Source organism: Scleropages formosus, chromosome 12 (genome assembly GCF_900964775.1).
Source record: "Scleropages formosus chromosome 12, fSclFor1.1, whole genome shotgun sequence".
Lineage (NCBI taxonomy): Eukaryota > Metazoa > Chordata > Actinopteri > Osteoglossiformes > Osteoglossidae > Scleropages > Scleropages formosus.
In genome coordinates, this window is record NC_041817.1 from 25,439,284 (window position 1) to 25,454,922 (window position 15,639).

Below are 15,639 nucleotides of genomic sequence, written 5' to 3' on the forward strand. Positions count from 1 at the left end.
GCCTGAATCTGCAGTCATTTTTGGAATGTCAAGGTGTGACATGTCTGTGAGCCTGTGGCCCAATCCGGCCACTTCCCAAGCCCACCGCTTCCATTAGAGGTCTACCTCTGCTTTTATTCGTAGACGATTGGATTGCGAATCCCACCCCTGTTTCACGGGCTGTCAGCATCCCGTTGGCAGGCAGGATGTGCCTGTGTTGTTCTCTTTAGCTATTTTTAACGTGAGCTGCTGCGGCCTCCCATTTTAAGTTCAGGAGGAGGAACCCCCTCCTGGGCTTTGTGAAGAAAACATCGAGAGGCTTCCAGAAGGGTAGCGTTTCGCTAGTGTAGTACACAGAGAGAGACACACACCCAAACGCACTCTGTCTGGGTGTGAACAATGGCTAGGTGGAGAAATGTCCTTGTCTCAAACCTCCAGTTTGTCCCTCTCCAAATTTTGGGGCACCTTGGGGTTTCGGACCTCAGCTTCTCTTCCAGCTGCTCTTGGACGGAGAGCGTCGTTTCGGCTCTGTGCCTAAAAATATTTTAATCTGTCAGTATCTCCATTTTCATCCTGTCTCCGTTGCCCTTGGAAACAGGAAGGACAGGTTCTGTTTGTTCTCGCAGATCAACTAATGCTTTTTGTCCGTCTTGTAATGTCACTGCTGCTGCTCTGGGGTGATCAAGGTCCGTGTTACTCTCCTGCCGAGCTCTTGGTCACCATCGTTAAGGTCCTCCTGGGAACCTAGCCGAAAGCTGACCTCGGTGATGCAAGTCCAGCAGAAGCCAAGTTGTAAGAGTTACCGCGGTGAGCAGTGCCACATCCATGTCGGTTGCTTCGTTCCAAAAGCACCGGAATTTCAAAGTGATGTTTTATAACCGGCACGGTATGGGCAGCACAGTGGCACACTGAGTACCGCTGCTATCTCATAGCGCCTGGGTGGTGCGAGAGCACATGGGTTTGATCCCCTCAGTCTGTGTGGAGTTCGCCTGTTCTCCCTGTGTCCGCGTGGGTTTCCTCCGGGTGCTCTGGTTTCCTCCCACAGTCCAAAGACATGCTGTTCAGGTTCCCTGATAGTGTGTGAGTGGTGGAGGCAGTGTGTTCTGCTGATGTATGGATGAGTGACCCAGTGTAAATAGTGTATCTAGCAGTGTAAGTCACCACGGGGAATAAGCTGTGTGAGCTCATAACACTACATAGAGTTCATTGAAAGTTGCTTTGGAGAAAAGTGTCTGCTAAGTAAATAAAGGCAATAAAAATGCCTGGTGGTCTGAGATGCAGCTCGACGTTCCTGCGAGCCACACGGAAGCTGAGGCCTTCTCCCTGCTGCTCCGCGTTGCATCATGAAAGCTTGCCTTGAAAGCTTTGTTCTTTGAGACGGCGAAGAGCGGCGCGTCGGCAGGGTCCTAATCCTGCCCGAGTTCGGCGGAGCGTCTCCTTTATCAGAAAGGATCTTTTTCAGCATTCGTGCAGCAGCGCAGGCATGAAATCGGCTGACGTTTGCGTCAGACTATCTGCTTTTGTTTAGATCACGTTACGCTAGACCACCGATCATTAGAAAGTTCACATTTTTAACCCGCTCGGCCCGTCTCCACGCCGCTCCGATGAGCGCACCACGTGGGAGGAAAAATTAGCTCCATCCGTCAACGTCTCCCTACCGAAAGGCTGATTGAATTGAAAAGTCCAATTTTTTTTTTTTTTTTTTGGTTGTCTCAAAGTACCTCTATGGTGTGGAGTCAAATGGCAGAATCCTTTAAAACAGGATTACCGTATCAGCAGAGCTTTGCTCGGGTTCGAGCGAAACTCGAGCAGGCTGAAGTCATAATTAATTCATTCTGTGGATTTATCACGGGCAATCCACCTTCCACGTCGTGCTTTGTCGCCTTTATTTAGGGGGCTTTGTCAGCGCTGCAGTGTTTAGTGCAGAGGGTCCCCAGCAGGAGCAAGAGTCATAAAATACAAGTGCGAGAGAGAATATGTGCGAATGAAGTACCGCTGTCCTATGTGCAACGTGATGACTTCATTACACCCTCCTCAGACAGGAGACCGTGGTACACTCTGGAAAACAACATGACTCTGCGGTATTGGTGCAGACGGGTGTGTGGTGTTACTGCAATCCACTGTAATGTCCATTGTGATGGCGCAAAGTGTAATTTATTTTACAGCATTTAAATCCCTCTTTCCTTCAATGGGGGGAGACTCGAAGACCTCGAGACGAGAGAACACTGATCTCTCTAAGATAGTGGTGTCGGTGCTGCCTTGTCATGAGACCCACCGCAGTCCTGGTACTTCGAGTGGTACCTACCCCAGATGCGGATCGCAAGCTTCTCAGCTATTTCGTGCTTTGGGACATCAGGACATACGTTGTGTGGAGGATTGGAGTCAACCAGTGTTCACATCTTAAGTTGTTGCAGAGTCTTTCGATGTTAATCCATTTGTCTTTGACTGTAAGGATTAAATGATTGACCCCCTGAAACGTTGCGTGTGTGCGTGTGCGCCTGCATGGACCCATACCTGTCCTGTCCTGCCCTGCCCTGCCCTGACCACATCTCTCACCTACCCATAGATCTCCTGAACGGGGCCCAGGAGAAGTGTGAGCTGCCATCGCTGGATGGGTTCCCCCACTGTGAGGGCAAGATGAAGGTGAGCAGCCTGGTTGTCTCCCTCCAGGAGTGTGTATCTCCATAATGCCGTCTCTCTCCATGGCACTGGCCATTAGCACTCCCATCTTGTGTGGGAAATGTCTTGATCTTATGAGTGGTCGGTCCAGACTGAGGTCTCAGTGAATAGTGTGTGAGCTTGCGACTGTCTCCAGCTACGGTACCTATTCCATATGTCCTCCCTGGGCAGTTAGTGGCATGATTATATTTTTAATTTTTTTTCTTTCATTGATGTCACACAGTAAATGTTACATCTATAATGGTTTACATTTACATGTATTCATTTAGCAGACTCTTTTCTCCAAAGCGACGTACATCTCATAGAATATACGTGTTCATTGCATTAGCAGGAAGAGACACTTAGATGCAGACGTGATTCTTAAGTACAGTTAGTTTCCTTCACTATATGCACCGACGTTCATCACACAAGTAGCTGCATAAAACTTTGCCAGAATATCGCCGATTCCTAATCACCTTCCTAGTAGTATTTGAGATACATATAAACATTTCCGTTACGTTGCAGGAGTGCCTCTGTAAAGGATTGATCCAAGCATGATCATGAACAGTTATACCTTACGTGAACTTTAGAGTTGATGGGCGAAGTGAGATGAACTCGGAAGAGATGAGTTTTAAGACCCTTTTTAAATATGGACAGAGATTCAGCAGTTCTGAGTGAGGCGGAGGTCGCACCACCACAGCGGAGCCAGAACCGAGAACCTCCATGTTTTACGTTTCATGCACGGGACCACCAAGTGGGTAGATGTGGAAGAGTATAGCAGTCTGGTTAGAGTGTAGCAAATGATCAAGTCTTGTTGATGGCTGGGAGCAGTTCTTCTGATGCATTTTTAGGCCATAACCAGGGTCTTAAAATTTATCTGGGCACCTATAGGAAGCCAATGCAGAGAAATGAATAGAGAAGATACATGCGAACGCTTCAGCAAGTCAAACACAACTCGGGCAGTTGTAGAGGTTTGATGGCAGAAGCAGGAAGGCCAGACGAGAGAACTGCAGAATCCAGACGGGATGTCAGCATGGCCTGGACAAGTAGTTGGGCAGAGTCAGTTCCGAGGTAAGGACAGATCCTGCGAATATTGTGCAGGATGTGTCTGCAGGACCGGGTTGTGGCTTCGATGTGCTGAGAGAGAGACTGACTTGAGTCAGTTGTCACTCCCAGACTCTTAGCCGAGGAGGTAGGCGAAATGAATGAGTTGTCCAGTTTGATCGATAGATCGTGACAGGAGGACAGGCCAGTTGGGAGGTGTAGGATCTCTTTTGGAGAGGTTGAGTTGGAGGTGGTAATCAGACATCCATGCAGAGATGCCTCACAGGCAGGCAGCAATGCGTGCAGAAATGTCTGATGTTCCAGGTGGAAAGGAGAGGAGGAGCTGGGTATCATCAGCATAGCAGTGGTATTTTAATCCTGGGAAGGCTATGACAGGGCCGAGGGAGGATGTGTAGATCAAGAAAAGCAGAGGACCCAGTACCGAGTCCTGCGGAACACCGTGTGAGAGAGGCAGAGGAGAACGGGAGTCCCACCAGACCACTTGATGGGATCTGTCAGATAGCTAGGACTCAAACCATCTTAGTGCTGTGTAAATAGTATCATTATTGTAAGGGGACAGCAGGTAGAGTATCGGTTACAGTGCCTTCCTATCAAAGCTTCCTGGTTCGAATTCTGTCTCCTCCTGCGGTAGCCTTGATGAAGGTACTTACACTTAAGTGATACAGTTAAAAAAAAAAAAATACTGAGCTGCATAAATAGGTAAATCAATGTAAACAATGTTGGGGGTACAAACCTAACATTTTAAGTTGCCTTGAAAAGAAAGTCAGATTATTATTATTATTATTATTTATTATTATTCATAATGTACTCATGAAGAATTAATGGATTACCAGTACTTTTTTTTTTAATCCCCACCTGAGGCCCACAATGTCCATGATTTTGTAGAACAGGAAAAAAGTGGCAGTGTTAGATGTACGGAAAGTTCTTTCGTCCCATGCAAAGAGCGAGATGTTTGACCAGGGAGAGAATGCGATTTTCATTTGATGTTTTATTCTTTCCATTTGCATTCAACAGTGTCTGTTTTACGTTGACGGACTTGCCAAAAATTTCAGACGCACTTAGTACCTTTAGGTGTAGGATTTAAATATCTACCACTGCTGTCAGCAACACTTTCCAGGACTTCACTATGTTTTGGCTCTCAAAAAATAGTTTGATTTTGGGGAAGGGTTTGCTTCCAGCACAATTGAAAGGTAATATCCTCTATCATACATACTGTCCGAGTACCTCCTGGGGCTTCCTGCAGAAAGCACCTTTTATTTTTAATATTTCTTTTCGCACCTGACGGTGTCCCTGCCTGACCTCTACTCTTCCTCTTCCTCAGTGGATGAAGGAGATGTGGCGGTCGGATGCCTGCTACGGCAACTACGGTGTGGATGGTTCCACCTGCTCTTTCTTTATCTACCTGAGCGAGGTGAGTCCATGCAAACACATGCAAAACGTGATGTATGAACATCACTTATTGCATGCATGTGATATCAGCTTGTAACAAAAAAGTGTCTGATTTTGCATATCCCATTTTAGATAAAGGGGTTACCTGGAATAGAGAAGTGAACATGTGAGTGTAAGGTTCACCATAAATCTTAACAATTGGGGCTCTGTATTCCCAAGTAGGTCAGAAGAATGACTCTGAATGGTTTAGTGTGGCTACGGCGAGTAAACTGTTGGCTTCTCATACCGTGTCCTACAGCCTCAAACATGTCCAACACTCTCGTGAAGATCTAGCGAAGTCATTGCTTAGATGTATATAGAGGACCGTGTTATGAATTAATTCCCCGTATTTTAAGGGAAGTTACTGTGATACAACCTTTAGTTCCATGCAGGGTAAATGCACAGCAAACTTCCCTTTTCTTATCTTTTAGATAAGCTTGTTAGTCAAAATATTAATGGGGAGACATGTAACATTTACAGAAGAGAACATGCTGAAGGTTAAACGGGAACATAAATACTTCATGTCTGAAAACCAATGGACTGCTTATCATTGTTGCCCCCCAACTTGTTTGTGGTTGCCACGGCAATGTCCTCTGTTCCTCTGCCTCTCTTCTTGTGTAGGACCTCATCGGTGTAGACCCTAAGTTTTTCTGGTCATGCCAGTAACCTTGTGACTAATGCAGATGTGCCAAGGTTTGATGCCCCAGCTTGAAAGATTGCAGCTGTAAACATCGTAGGAGGTCCCGAGTTCTTCAAAATACCCAGACTTATTATCTCATCTGTAGCTGAGGGTTCTGCATCTGATTAATGTGAGGGATTTGAATGGTCTTGGGTCAGGTTGAGATAAAGAAGGGTCATCATATCTTGTTGATGACGCAATTGGGACCCGGCAGGCGAGATGTGATGAGCCGCTGTGGCCAGATCTGCAGGCTCTCACGTTCTGCTTATACATTCTCTCCCTCAGGTGGAGAACTGGTGCCCTCATCTTCCCTGGAGGGTGAAGCGCTTCGACAAGGAGGCCGACGGGAAAGCCCAGGTTAGCAAGCACACCTTCCCTTCATCTGTGCTTAGAAGGCAGGGCTGGAGACCCTTCTCCACCATCTTTGAAAGCACTGACCTTCAGCAGCCTCTAGGGAACATACTCACTTTCCCAGAAAGGGTGTTGCTTGTCAACGTCTTCCTTGTGGTACCCATTGGGACACGGCATTCTCATTTGCTGGTTGGGTGACCGGGTTCTGCCCACGTGGGCTGGCTGTTGAGCGAGTCCCATTTCGGTGCCAACAAACACACCTTCGCCCCTTGTCACCAGCCCCACATCCGTCTGCCCGTTGGGAACGGTACGGTGGTGTATGGTGTTAAAGAGAGCCACAGACATGTAAATCAGGTGCAAGTAGCTCTCATCAGACATTGCTCTCCAGGACACTGCTCCCGGATGGTTTTCATTAGTATTCCGCGCAGCTGCCTGATAAGAGCCACTGGCTGTCTGCCGTGGAGAATGTTCTGGATTTGCTGCTCGATCATTGTTTCCCAATTATTCTCTCATTAATGTGTGTTCTCTCATTTCCAGTCGTGAATGTGGTCTCCCGCAAATAGCGGTACATAGAAAGAATGAGATGTATATGCGATTCATGTCCGTGCCTTCAAGGACGCTGAGATCAAGTGATAGTTACACTGGAGAAGTACCAAAGCTTTGGCCATCAGGTAGCGTTGTGGTTAGTCGCCACCTTGTCGGTGGAAACCTTGCAGTTCAAAGCCCTGCTTTAGTACCTCAAATTGAGGTACTCGCCCCAAAATGGTAAAAGTTTTATCTCACTGTGTGAATCAGTGTAAGTAGCTTAGCGTACAAACTTCGGTGTAAGTTGCTATGGGGAAAACGATCAGAAAAATTAAGAATAAGTTGGGTTAGACTTGATAGCATTTCCAATCTCCACCCTGAGCTCCGGTAGAGCCTCCGCTAAATGTACCGCTAAAAATGAAAACCCCGTGCCTTGCTTGTTGCTCTAACCTCATGCCACCTTGGTATGCAGCTTTGTGACACGGCTGTCAACGCGCCGATGATTAATAAGGGCATCACCAACGTAATCTCTGAGTATAGCTATTGACACTTAGTCATGGCCTCAGTAGCACGTGATAAGTGCCGGAATGGACGACTGAATTGGTGCTGGGAGCGGTAACCCATAGTACCCCACAGAGACAGCAGTAAGCCATAGTATTGACACTAACCTATGAATTTTCAAATGCTGCGAATGACGCAGGAGACTGGGACATGTCCACCTGCCCAGTGCCAGATGTAAGTGGTATCACTCACATCTGGGATCTTGATCATCTTGACCCTGCAGCAGGTTCTCTTGTTCCTCAGCAGATGCTCAGATCATTCACTCCATCCAGTGCATTTGTTAAGGGTGTATTTGTATTCAGGTGGTACCGATGTGGTGATGCGAGATGTGTGAAATGTCCTCCTCCCATCCCCTTTCCGTCCACCTCAGATGGAGATCCGTACCAGCTTCGACGGCCTGTACCGCCTCATGTCCCGACGGGAGGAGTTTCGGTGGATGATGATGCGGATCCAGCGAATGGCGGACCCGTGGGTCAGCGCCATCCGCTCCCTGGCCCGGAAGCAGGACCTCACAAAGCGCAAGCGCAGAAAGGTGTGTATCTTCTCAGCCCTCTGAAAATCCGCAATGCCTCTGCACGTCTCTCCTGTAGACTCAGTGGCCTGCTGAAGTCGAGAGTGAGGCCAGCGTTGCCTAACCTGCCTCGTCGTGCGGCTAGAAGGGATTCCCCAGATTCCTGAGCTCTGGGCTGCAGGCCCTGGTTATGATGGCGCACAGCGGTGACCTGAAAGGACCGTATGATTGAGCTTTATTAGGGGACTGTAATCGTAAACCATAGGAAGTGTGGGGGATACATGCACAAGGCTTCAAAACCTTGCTTTTGAGCACTGAAATAAATCTTCACTCCACATGAGCGGAATCTTAGAACGTTGCTGCTCAGATTGGCGGGTGAAGAGCAGTACGGTAGAATGTCCTCAGTGTGGTATCCCCTGAATTCAAAGAAGCCGGTTAAGTGCACGCTCGTGTGGTCTCCGCATTGTAATAAACAGGAAGTATGTGCGTTCGCGTCCTGTTCACTGTGCCATCCCTCCTTCCAGATCCTGGTGCACCTGGGCCTGCTGACCAAGGAGTCTGGCTTCAAGATTGCGGAGAACGCATTCAGCGGAGGCCCGCTGGGGGAGCTGGTGCAGTGGAGCGATCTCATCACCACCCTCTACCTGCTGGGCCATGACCTCCGCATCTCCGCCTCGCTGGCCGAGCTCAAAGAGTGAGGACCCATCTGCCCCCCCCCCCCCCCCCCCCCCCCACTAAAGGGGAAAATCAGCACGAAACCATTTGAATAATCCTGACGCAGCTTGAACTAAAAAAGTTGTCACGCTTTCTCAGTCTTTGCACATAATTTAGAGTTAAGGACAGTTTGGGCTCTTTCAATTATTCTGTCAGTTTCAACCCACATAATGAAGTCAGCACAGTAAACTTGTTTCACACTGATTTCATCACACTTCATTCAATATGAGGAGATTGGCAATTGCTGGGATGGATTAATGTGGACAGAGTATCCCTTTGCGTGATGAAAATATCCAGTTCCTCCTGTGTGGAGACACTGTTTCTATACGTATATATGTGTTTGCAGTGTATATTCAAATATAAATGCATTATATAGCCACAGAGGGGTTCATATTGTGCTCATGTTATGAAACATTAATGTCTACCATATGCTAGCTTGCATCCATTCATTAATATACAGTATATCAGCATTCCAACATTGTTCAGGCTTTTTGGATAGATGGAATATGTCAGTGTAGCCAGATGAAGCACCTTTGACAAAGACAAAGCCGTGGGGCTGATCACGAGGCAGGTTGACTCTTTGGCTTCAACGCTGTGAATTCCTGCTGAATTGTCTTTCTTGAAGGTAAACACATGCGAGTGTGTGAAAGTGATAGGCTCAGATGATGCAGGCTTTGGTCTATGTTGAATTTTGCAGCCCTTGTTTGGGAAAAGCCAGGGCACAGCATGCCAGCACTGAATAATTTAGCCGTGTTTTATCCTCTTACTTGGCGTGGTTGACTTACTCGGCACGCCTGAGTGCAGGGAGCAGTGCTCCAGGACCGAGGGGTCTGACCGTGGCCCCCAGCTGTATGTGTACGCATGTTCTCCTCAAGCTCAACACATTGTTCAGATGAAGTGGTGGAATTAAATTGTCCAGTAGCGTATGGTGTGAAAGTATGATAGTGTAGTGCTTAGAACTGCTGTGTTTGGACCTAAAGGCTCCTGGTTCAACTCTCGCCTACTGCTCTAATACCTGTAAGCGAGGTACTTACCCTAAAATCTCATGAATAAATCAATAAATGTAAACTGTGTGCAGTCAGGCTGCACCACATCTTATGTTGTGAGCTTGTCATAATGTGATGAACAGTTAGTAAAGATGGATTGATAGGTGGATATGTAGATGGATGGAAGGGGTAGATGGACAAACTGATAGATGGATGTACACGTGAGATGATAAATGGGTTGGTGGATCACTCAAAGCTCAGATGGATGGATGGATGTTAATATGCTTCCTGGGTACATACATTCCTCTGTTTCTTTGCCAGGATCATGAGGAAAGTGATGGGGAACAAGTCCAGCTGCCCCACCCAGGGGGACAAGGTGGTGGAGCTCATCTACATTGACATTGTGGGCCTCACCCAGTTCAAGAAGACCCTCGGACCTGCATGGGTCCACTATCAGTGAGTGTTCTGGTCACCCGGTTTTGATCTGAGTCGCCTCATAATCCAGACATGTCTGTGAGGTCCATCTCAGCTTCTCGGAGTTCTCGTATCACTGCATAGATGGTTGTTTGTCAGATTAGCTATGGCTTTAACTAAAGGTGACCTTTGAAGGGTTATGGATTTTGAATCTGCGGTTCTGAAAGGTGCTGAATTCGCAGAAGCCTCAGCCTTAACACTGCTGAACTCAGTCTCCTGAGGTTTCGCTGTTGTCACACGTTGTTGGGAAACATCTCAGTTTTTCTGTCAAGCCCTCAGGTTTATGTATATGTTGGGGTTGGCAGTGACACGCCGAGCGTTGAGTCACACGAGGAAAGTGCTTCACCAGAGATCGTGTTAATAAAACATTGGCGCTGGTGAAACCCACGTAAGCGAGGGCGCTAAACTGACTCGCGTCCTCGACTTTCAGCTCCCTCCAGAATCCGCTGTAGATTAACGTTTCCCGACGACTGTTTCTCATTGCATCCGGCTTCGGGACACGGCAACGTTTCACACTCGATCGTGAAAACCAATTCTTTCGTTTTTTTTTTTTTTTTTTCCCCCCCCGTCCCTCAAGGGGATGTATTGCATTCCCTTTGTGAATGTGTGCTAACCTGCCCCAAACTTAATTTACCGCAGAGGAAATGTCCCGAACCCTGACAGTGCCGCCCTTCTTTTTAATTATCTCCCTGTAATTGTCTGAGCGTTACTTTGAAACGCTAATTCAGACAAACACTGCAGTGAAAGGTTCTCCCCGCAAGTGCGAAAGGATAGAAATTGGCCTATTTTGCCATGATTAATGTGCCTGTCATTGCCTCGACCTTCCTCCTATTGCCTCAATTTAATGCTCTGACGTTCTGGGAGGCCGAGGTGGAAATGATTTGAGACAACCGGGATATTATTAGCTCGGTAAAGCCGAAACAAATCCAGAAGGAGGGAAAACGTCTCAAAGATGCCCCAGACTAAACACACAGCCTGAGGAGTAATGGCAGGTGGCAGCTGGACGGACACGGACACACACACACACACGTACGTGAGCCCTGCACTGGGACACCTACCTGAAGCTGGACTAGGGGACCTCATGGCTATCGCATCACCGCGCCGCCTCTGTTCTCCGTCTGCATAAACCTTTAGAACAGATGCCGGGAATTCGATCCCCCCACAGATGAACGGCTCTATTCACAGCTGTTGCTCAAGCGCAAAAGACGGTGCTGGTATGTGTGTGCTTAGTAATACTGAATAAAAGGTTCAAAAACCTGCCTTTGATGTGCGGGAGGTTAAAGTCTCCAGCAGTCTTTGGAGCCGCTCCTCCGATCCAAGACTCGAAAGCTGTTATTGACATTTATATCTGTTCTCATGGTGGTGAGACAGTCCATCTCCTGAGTTCATATTTTCCTCATAACATATAACGGCGCATAGTTCTCCGCCAGCCTGATGGGTTCTAGGGCCCGCCGAGGGTTTTTCCGTCACGAGTCTGTTTCTGAAGCGTCTCCGTCGAGCACCGTAAAGAGACCTCGAGAAAGAGTGCAAGGAGGCCGTCTCTTCTATTATCATCTGTCTGGCAAGTCCAAGAATCTGATTAATTCCTATAATTGCACGTCTGCGAGCAGAAGATTTACAGTATCGGGTTTGTGTGAGGTCCAAAAAAAAAAAAAAAACACTCCTAAATGTAGTCTGTCCATTTCTATTTATTTTTTTCCAAAGTGACTTCCAGTGAACCCTATGTAGTGTTATGAGCCCACACAGCTTATTCACCAAGGTGACTTAGTGGGTCACTCATCCATACATCAGTGGAACATACTATGGGTGAACCTGAACAACATGTCTGTGGAGTGTGGGAGGAAACCAGAGCACTCGTAGGAAACCCACGCAGATACGGGGAGAACATGCAAACTTCACACAGACCGAGCGGGGATCGAACCCACGTCCTCTCGCACCCCTGAGGCACTGTGAGACGGCAGCGCTACTTGCTGTGCCACCCATCTTCAGGCAGACAGCACTGTCATTAACGGATGTGTCATAGTGCTTCGTTGAGAGTCCTCCAGTGGCCTCGGAAAAGTCGCAGGGTTTTCATTTTGCAGAGTCATTTTGTTTAACTCCTGTCATTTGTTTGCTCCTCCTGGAAGCGTGCGCCTGCGTTTTACCCCTTCTTCACCCGTGTGTGTTTCAGGTGCATGCTGCGCGTGCTGGACTCCTTCGGCACCGAACCCGAGTTCAACCACGCCCAGTACGCCCAGTCGAAGGGTCACAAAACCCCGTGGGGCAAATGGAACCTCAACCCTCAGCAGTTCAACACCATGTTCCGTAAGTCCCTCTCTGCCACGCCTCTGCGCGTTGCTGCGGAAACCGGGACGGAAAGAGTGGCTGGGAGCGATGCTGATCGCGCAGGGGGGCAGGGCTGAACGATGGCGATCCGGTTTAACGTATTCCTTGCAGGACCTTCAGATCCACAGTAATTTGTTACCCGAAAAGTCTCTACGCAAGACACTGTAATCCTGCCTTGTTTCAATAGTCCTTTTGTTCTCTCGCCATAATTTGACTTCTGAAAGACTTTTGAAGGAGGCAAAACCGGTTCCCGCTTGTTCCGGCATGTGTTCGTAGAGATCAGAGTGGATAATGGTGCTCTACCCTGTCAGGAACAAGGCTTTTGTAAGAAGGGGAACTCGTCCATCAGCTCGCGCTCCGTCGCGTTTAACTCGCTGCGGAGGAGGGAATCGCGCACACGCACAGCGCAGCGAGGAGGCGTCAATAAATAACGAAACCACGTACGGGCTGTCCACGCTCTGCCTGCTTAAAGAAGCTGTACTGTGTGTGTGTGTGTGTGTGTGTGTGTGTGTGTGTGTGCGTGTGTGCGCGCGTGCGCGCGAGTGTTTAAGCATGCCGCTGTAAGGGGCCGCAGTGTGGGCCAGTTATGTACAACGGCAGCTCTTTACGGCCTTGACTCTTCGCCCCAGGGCAGCAGCCTCACCCTGCCATAGCATCCCGCAGCGTGATTCCAGCTCGCCGCTTCTCCGCTGGGCTCTCTGAATATTTACATACTCAGACAAGTGCGGGAGCCCCTGTCCTGATATGCCCTGACGTGCCAGGCTGCGACAGATGGCACCGGTGCCCGGGGACGTCCCTGGTGCCAGTATGCATTGAGCGAAAGTTTAAAGTGTAGGGCCGATGGCTCGCTGGAATTCACCCCCCTCCGCGCAGGCTGCTTCGAGATCCATGGTCCTATTGAAAAGAGGGGTTTCTCACATCTCCCTGACCGCTCCCGGTGTGTGTTTGGGCCCTGCGCAAAGGGTCCAGTTTCACCGCGTCGTTGCTCGCCACGGTAAAACGCAGCCCGGTGGAATACCTCCCCATCACTGCACGGCTCGAGACGCCCCAAGCTCTTGTATCGCTTCGTGCTCGTCCGGACAAGCGACCGCTGGTGCGTCGGCACGCTTGGCGCAGCCCGACCCAAGCGGGTTAGGAGGTGTCCGAGCAAAGCGGCCCATCGCATCGAGGCCGGTGGCTTTCCTTTGGTCCCCCCCCACCCACGCGAGCCAAGAGCCAGCTGGCGAGTGCGTTCAAGTGGAAAACACATGCAGTTTAATAACAGGTGCCAGATGATGGGTGCCCTCCCACCCCGTTCTCATCCTGTCCCCATCCTACTCCCTCTCGTCTCCAGAGCCCTGTCATTACCCAGCAGGCCGAGCTGTTTATCTGCAGCCCGTCATCAGCCCACAGCGCTGCGTTTTTAATTGAGGAAACGTGACGCTGCTGTTCTCCCGGCTCCGTCCACACACGGGAGCGTCTTCGACTCAAAATGACATTCAGCAGAAAAAAGCTGGAACCCAAGCAGCTTTTCCAAGCCTTTTATTAGCTGTACGAAGACCAGCGGGATGAAAAGACGCGCGGCTAAACAAATGACCTCTCGGCATTGGATGGCGGCCGCCGGCTTGCGGAGTCGCCTTATTAAATTTCATTGGTAATTTGTTGAAACTGCTCACCGTGCGGAATTTACAGCTTGAGACAGACGTGCGCGTCATGTGGGACGATAAGGGCAGATGAGATTTCCTGGCTTCCTGGCTCCGCACCCTCGTGCGCAGTAATTTATGTGTGACGGTTTGGTCGGCTTCCCCACGGAGATCCGAAGCGGTGCTCCCGAGAGCGGCGAGACGAAGACAGATAAGCGTCTTCCGCCGAACGGCTTCCGTGGTGGAATCGCCCCATTTTCTCGGACGCGGCCGCACGTTTTATTGCAGCCCGGAGCACCTACTTCGGCGCCGGCTCATTGCAAGCCTGCTCGCTAAACTGGTTTGCAAGTTAATTGTGCGCTTTTACAGCGGTACACGCAAGTCCTCCAATTAATGCAGGCCGCACGGCGCGCGCGGATAAAACAGCTGTCCTTTAAGCCGTTTATTTCCTTGCTAGACAGACGGGGATTTTCCTCGCGCCTGTTAATAATTCGGGCAGGAATGAGGCTCCCCTGAAAGCGAGACGTGTCGCTGGCAAAGGCGGGGTGATGGGATGCCGCTCATCGCCGCCTCGTGTTGTCACACAGATGAGTCCCTGCCGTTTGTGTCGTAGCCCCTCGGCGAAAAGTCGGTTCGGCGATTTAAAGTACATTTGCACGCATTCATTTAGCAGATGCTTTTCTGCAAAGCAACGTTGAGTTTTTCTTAACTACTATTTTCCTGACGCCTTTCCCCGAGGCAACGTGGCGTTGGATGCAGTGCGGTAAGCTCCCCGGCAGTCATTCGCCCAAATATATATACACGCGCACGCAGTAAAAGGGCAATTTAGAGTCACCAGTTCACTTGAAACGCATGACACTAGACTGCGGAAGGCAACTGCTGCTGGGCTCATATTTGTCTTCAGGAGGGATGACCTCTTTGACCCTCGCCGCCAACAAAGCCTCCTTGACACGTATCGCTTCGATGGGCGAAACGCAAGTTGTTGGCAACGCCGCTCTTGGTCCGTTGTCAGCCAGAATCGCTTCCTGACTTTATTGCCTGGAATTGTTGTTGAGCTCTATGAAAAGCTGCTGAATGGCATATAATTACATTTGTGATTGCAGGTGCTTTTTTCACAAACAGAAAAAGTAGCGCGTTACTGCGTTTCAGACACACAATATAAAAAACTTGTATCAAGAAGCGTGCTGTGGTACAGTCGCGGCCTCCTTGATTTAGGCGGCAGCTGGGAGCGTAGTGGTTAGAGCTGCTGCCTTTGGACCAAAATTTCGCAGGTTTGAATCGCACATCCCGCTGTAGTACCCTTGAGCAAGATACTTACCCTAAATTGCGCCAGTAAAATTAAATGGTTGTAAGTTGCTTTGGAGAAAAGTGTTAAATGATAAATGACTAAATGAATAATGTTATTGGGTGGCTGAGAGCACCTGATTGGTGGAGACAAGTGGTCCCTGTGTCCCACCTGAACCTTTGCCAGCAGTGTAGTCTCTCTCCGTTGTTCCCTCGGGGTCAAAGGGAAGAGCTGGACCCCTCCTCCTCCCCCCGGGAATCCATGATGTCTCATCTCGCGTTGCCAGCTCAGCCGATGTCGTTTTAAGAAACCATCGCTCGTTCCTGTTGGTTTATTCCTTATCGTAGTGTTTGCTCTCTCGACCGTCTCTCGGAGATGGAAATCCAGAGCTGCGTATCGTGAATTCATTGGTGTTTGTCTAAGCAATGTGTACAAATTGTGTTTTTCCAAGGTACTGTTGGTCCATACCTTGATTA

General features: G+C 49.1%; 1 protein-coding gene across 4 annotated transcripts in view; it reads left to right on the plus strand.

Annotated features, from left to right (window-relative positions):
* Window positions 1–15,639, plus strand: part of LOC108929747 (alpha-1,6-mannosylglycoprotein 6-beta-N-acetylglucosaminyltransferase A-like) — a 70,657-nt gene that overhangs the window by 35,769 nt on the left and 19,249 nt on the right. For all 4 annotated transcript variants that reach the window (XM_018744495.2, XM_018744522.2, XM_018744504.2 and 1 more), the window contains exons 4-10: window positions 2,546–2,622; window positions 5,024–5,113; window positions 6,095–6,166; window positions 7,617–7,778; window positions 8,282–8,451; window positions 9,779–9,913; window positions 12,102–12,235. In XM_018744495.2, the coding sequence (XP_018600011.2) occupies window positions 2,546–2,622; window positions 5,024–5,113; window positions 6,095–6,166; window positions 7,617–7,778; window positions 8,282–8,451; window positions 9,779–9,913; window positions 12,102–12,235 (840 nt within the window). The remainder of the gene's footprint in view (window positions 1–2,545; window positions 2,623–5,023; window positions 5,114–6,094; window positions 6,167–7,616; window positions 7,779–8,281; window positions 8,452–9,778; window positions 9,914–12,101; window positions 12,236–15,639) is intronic.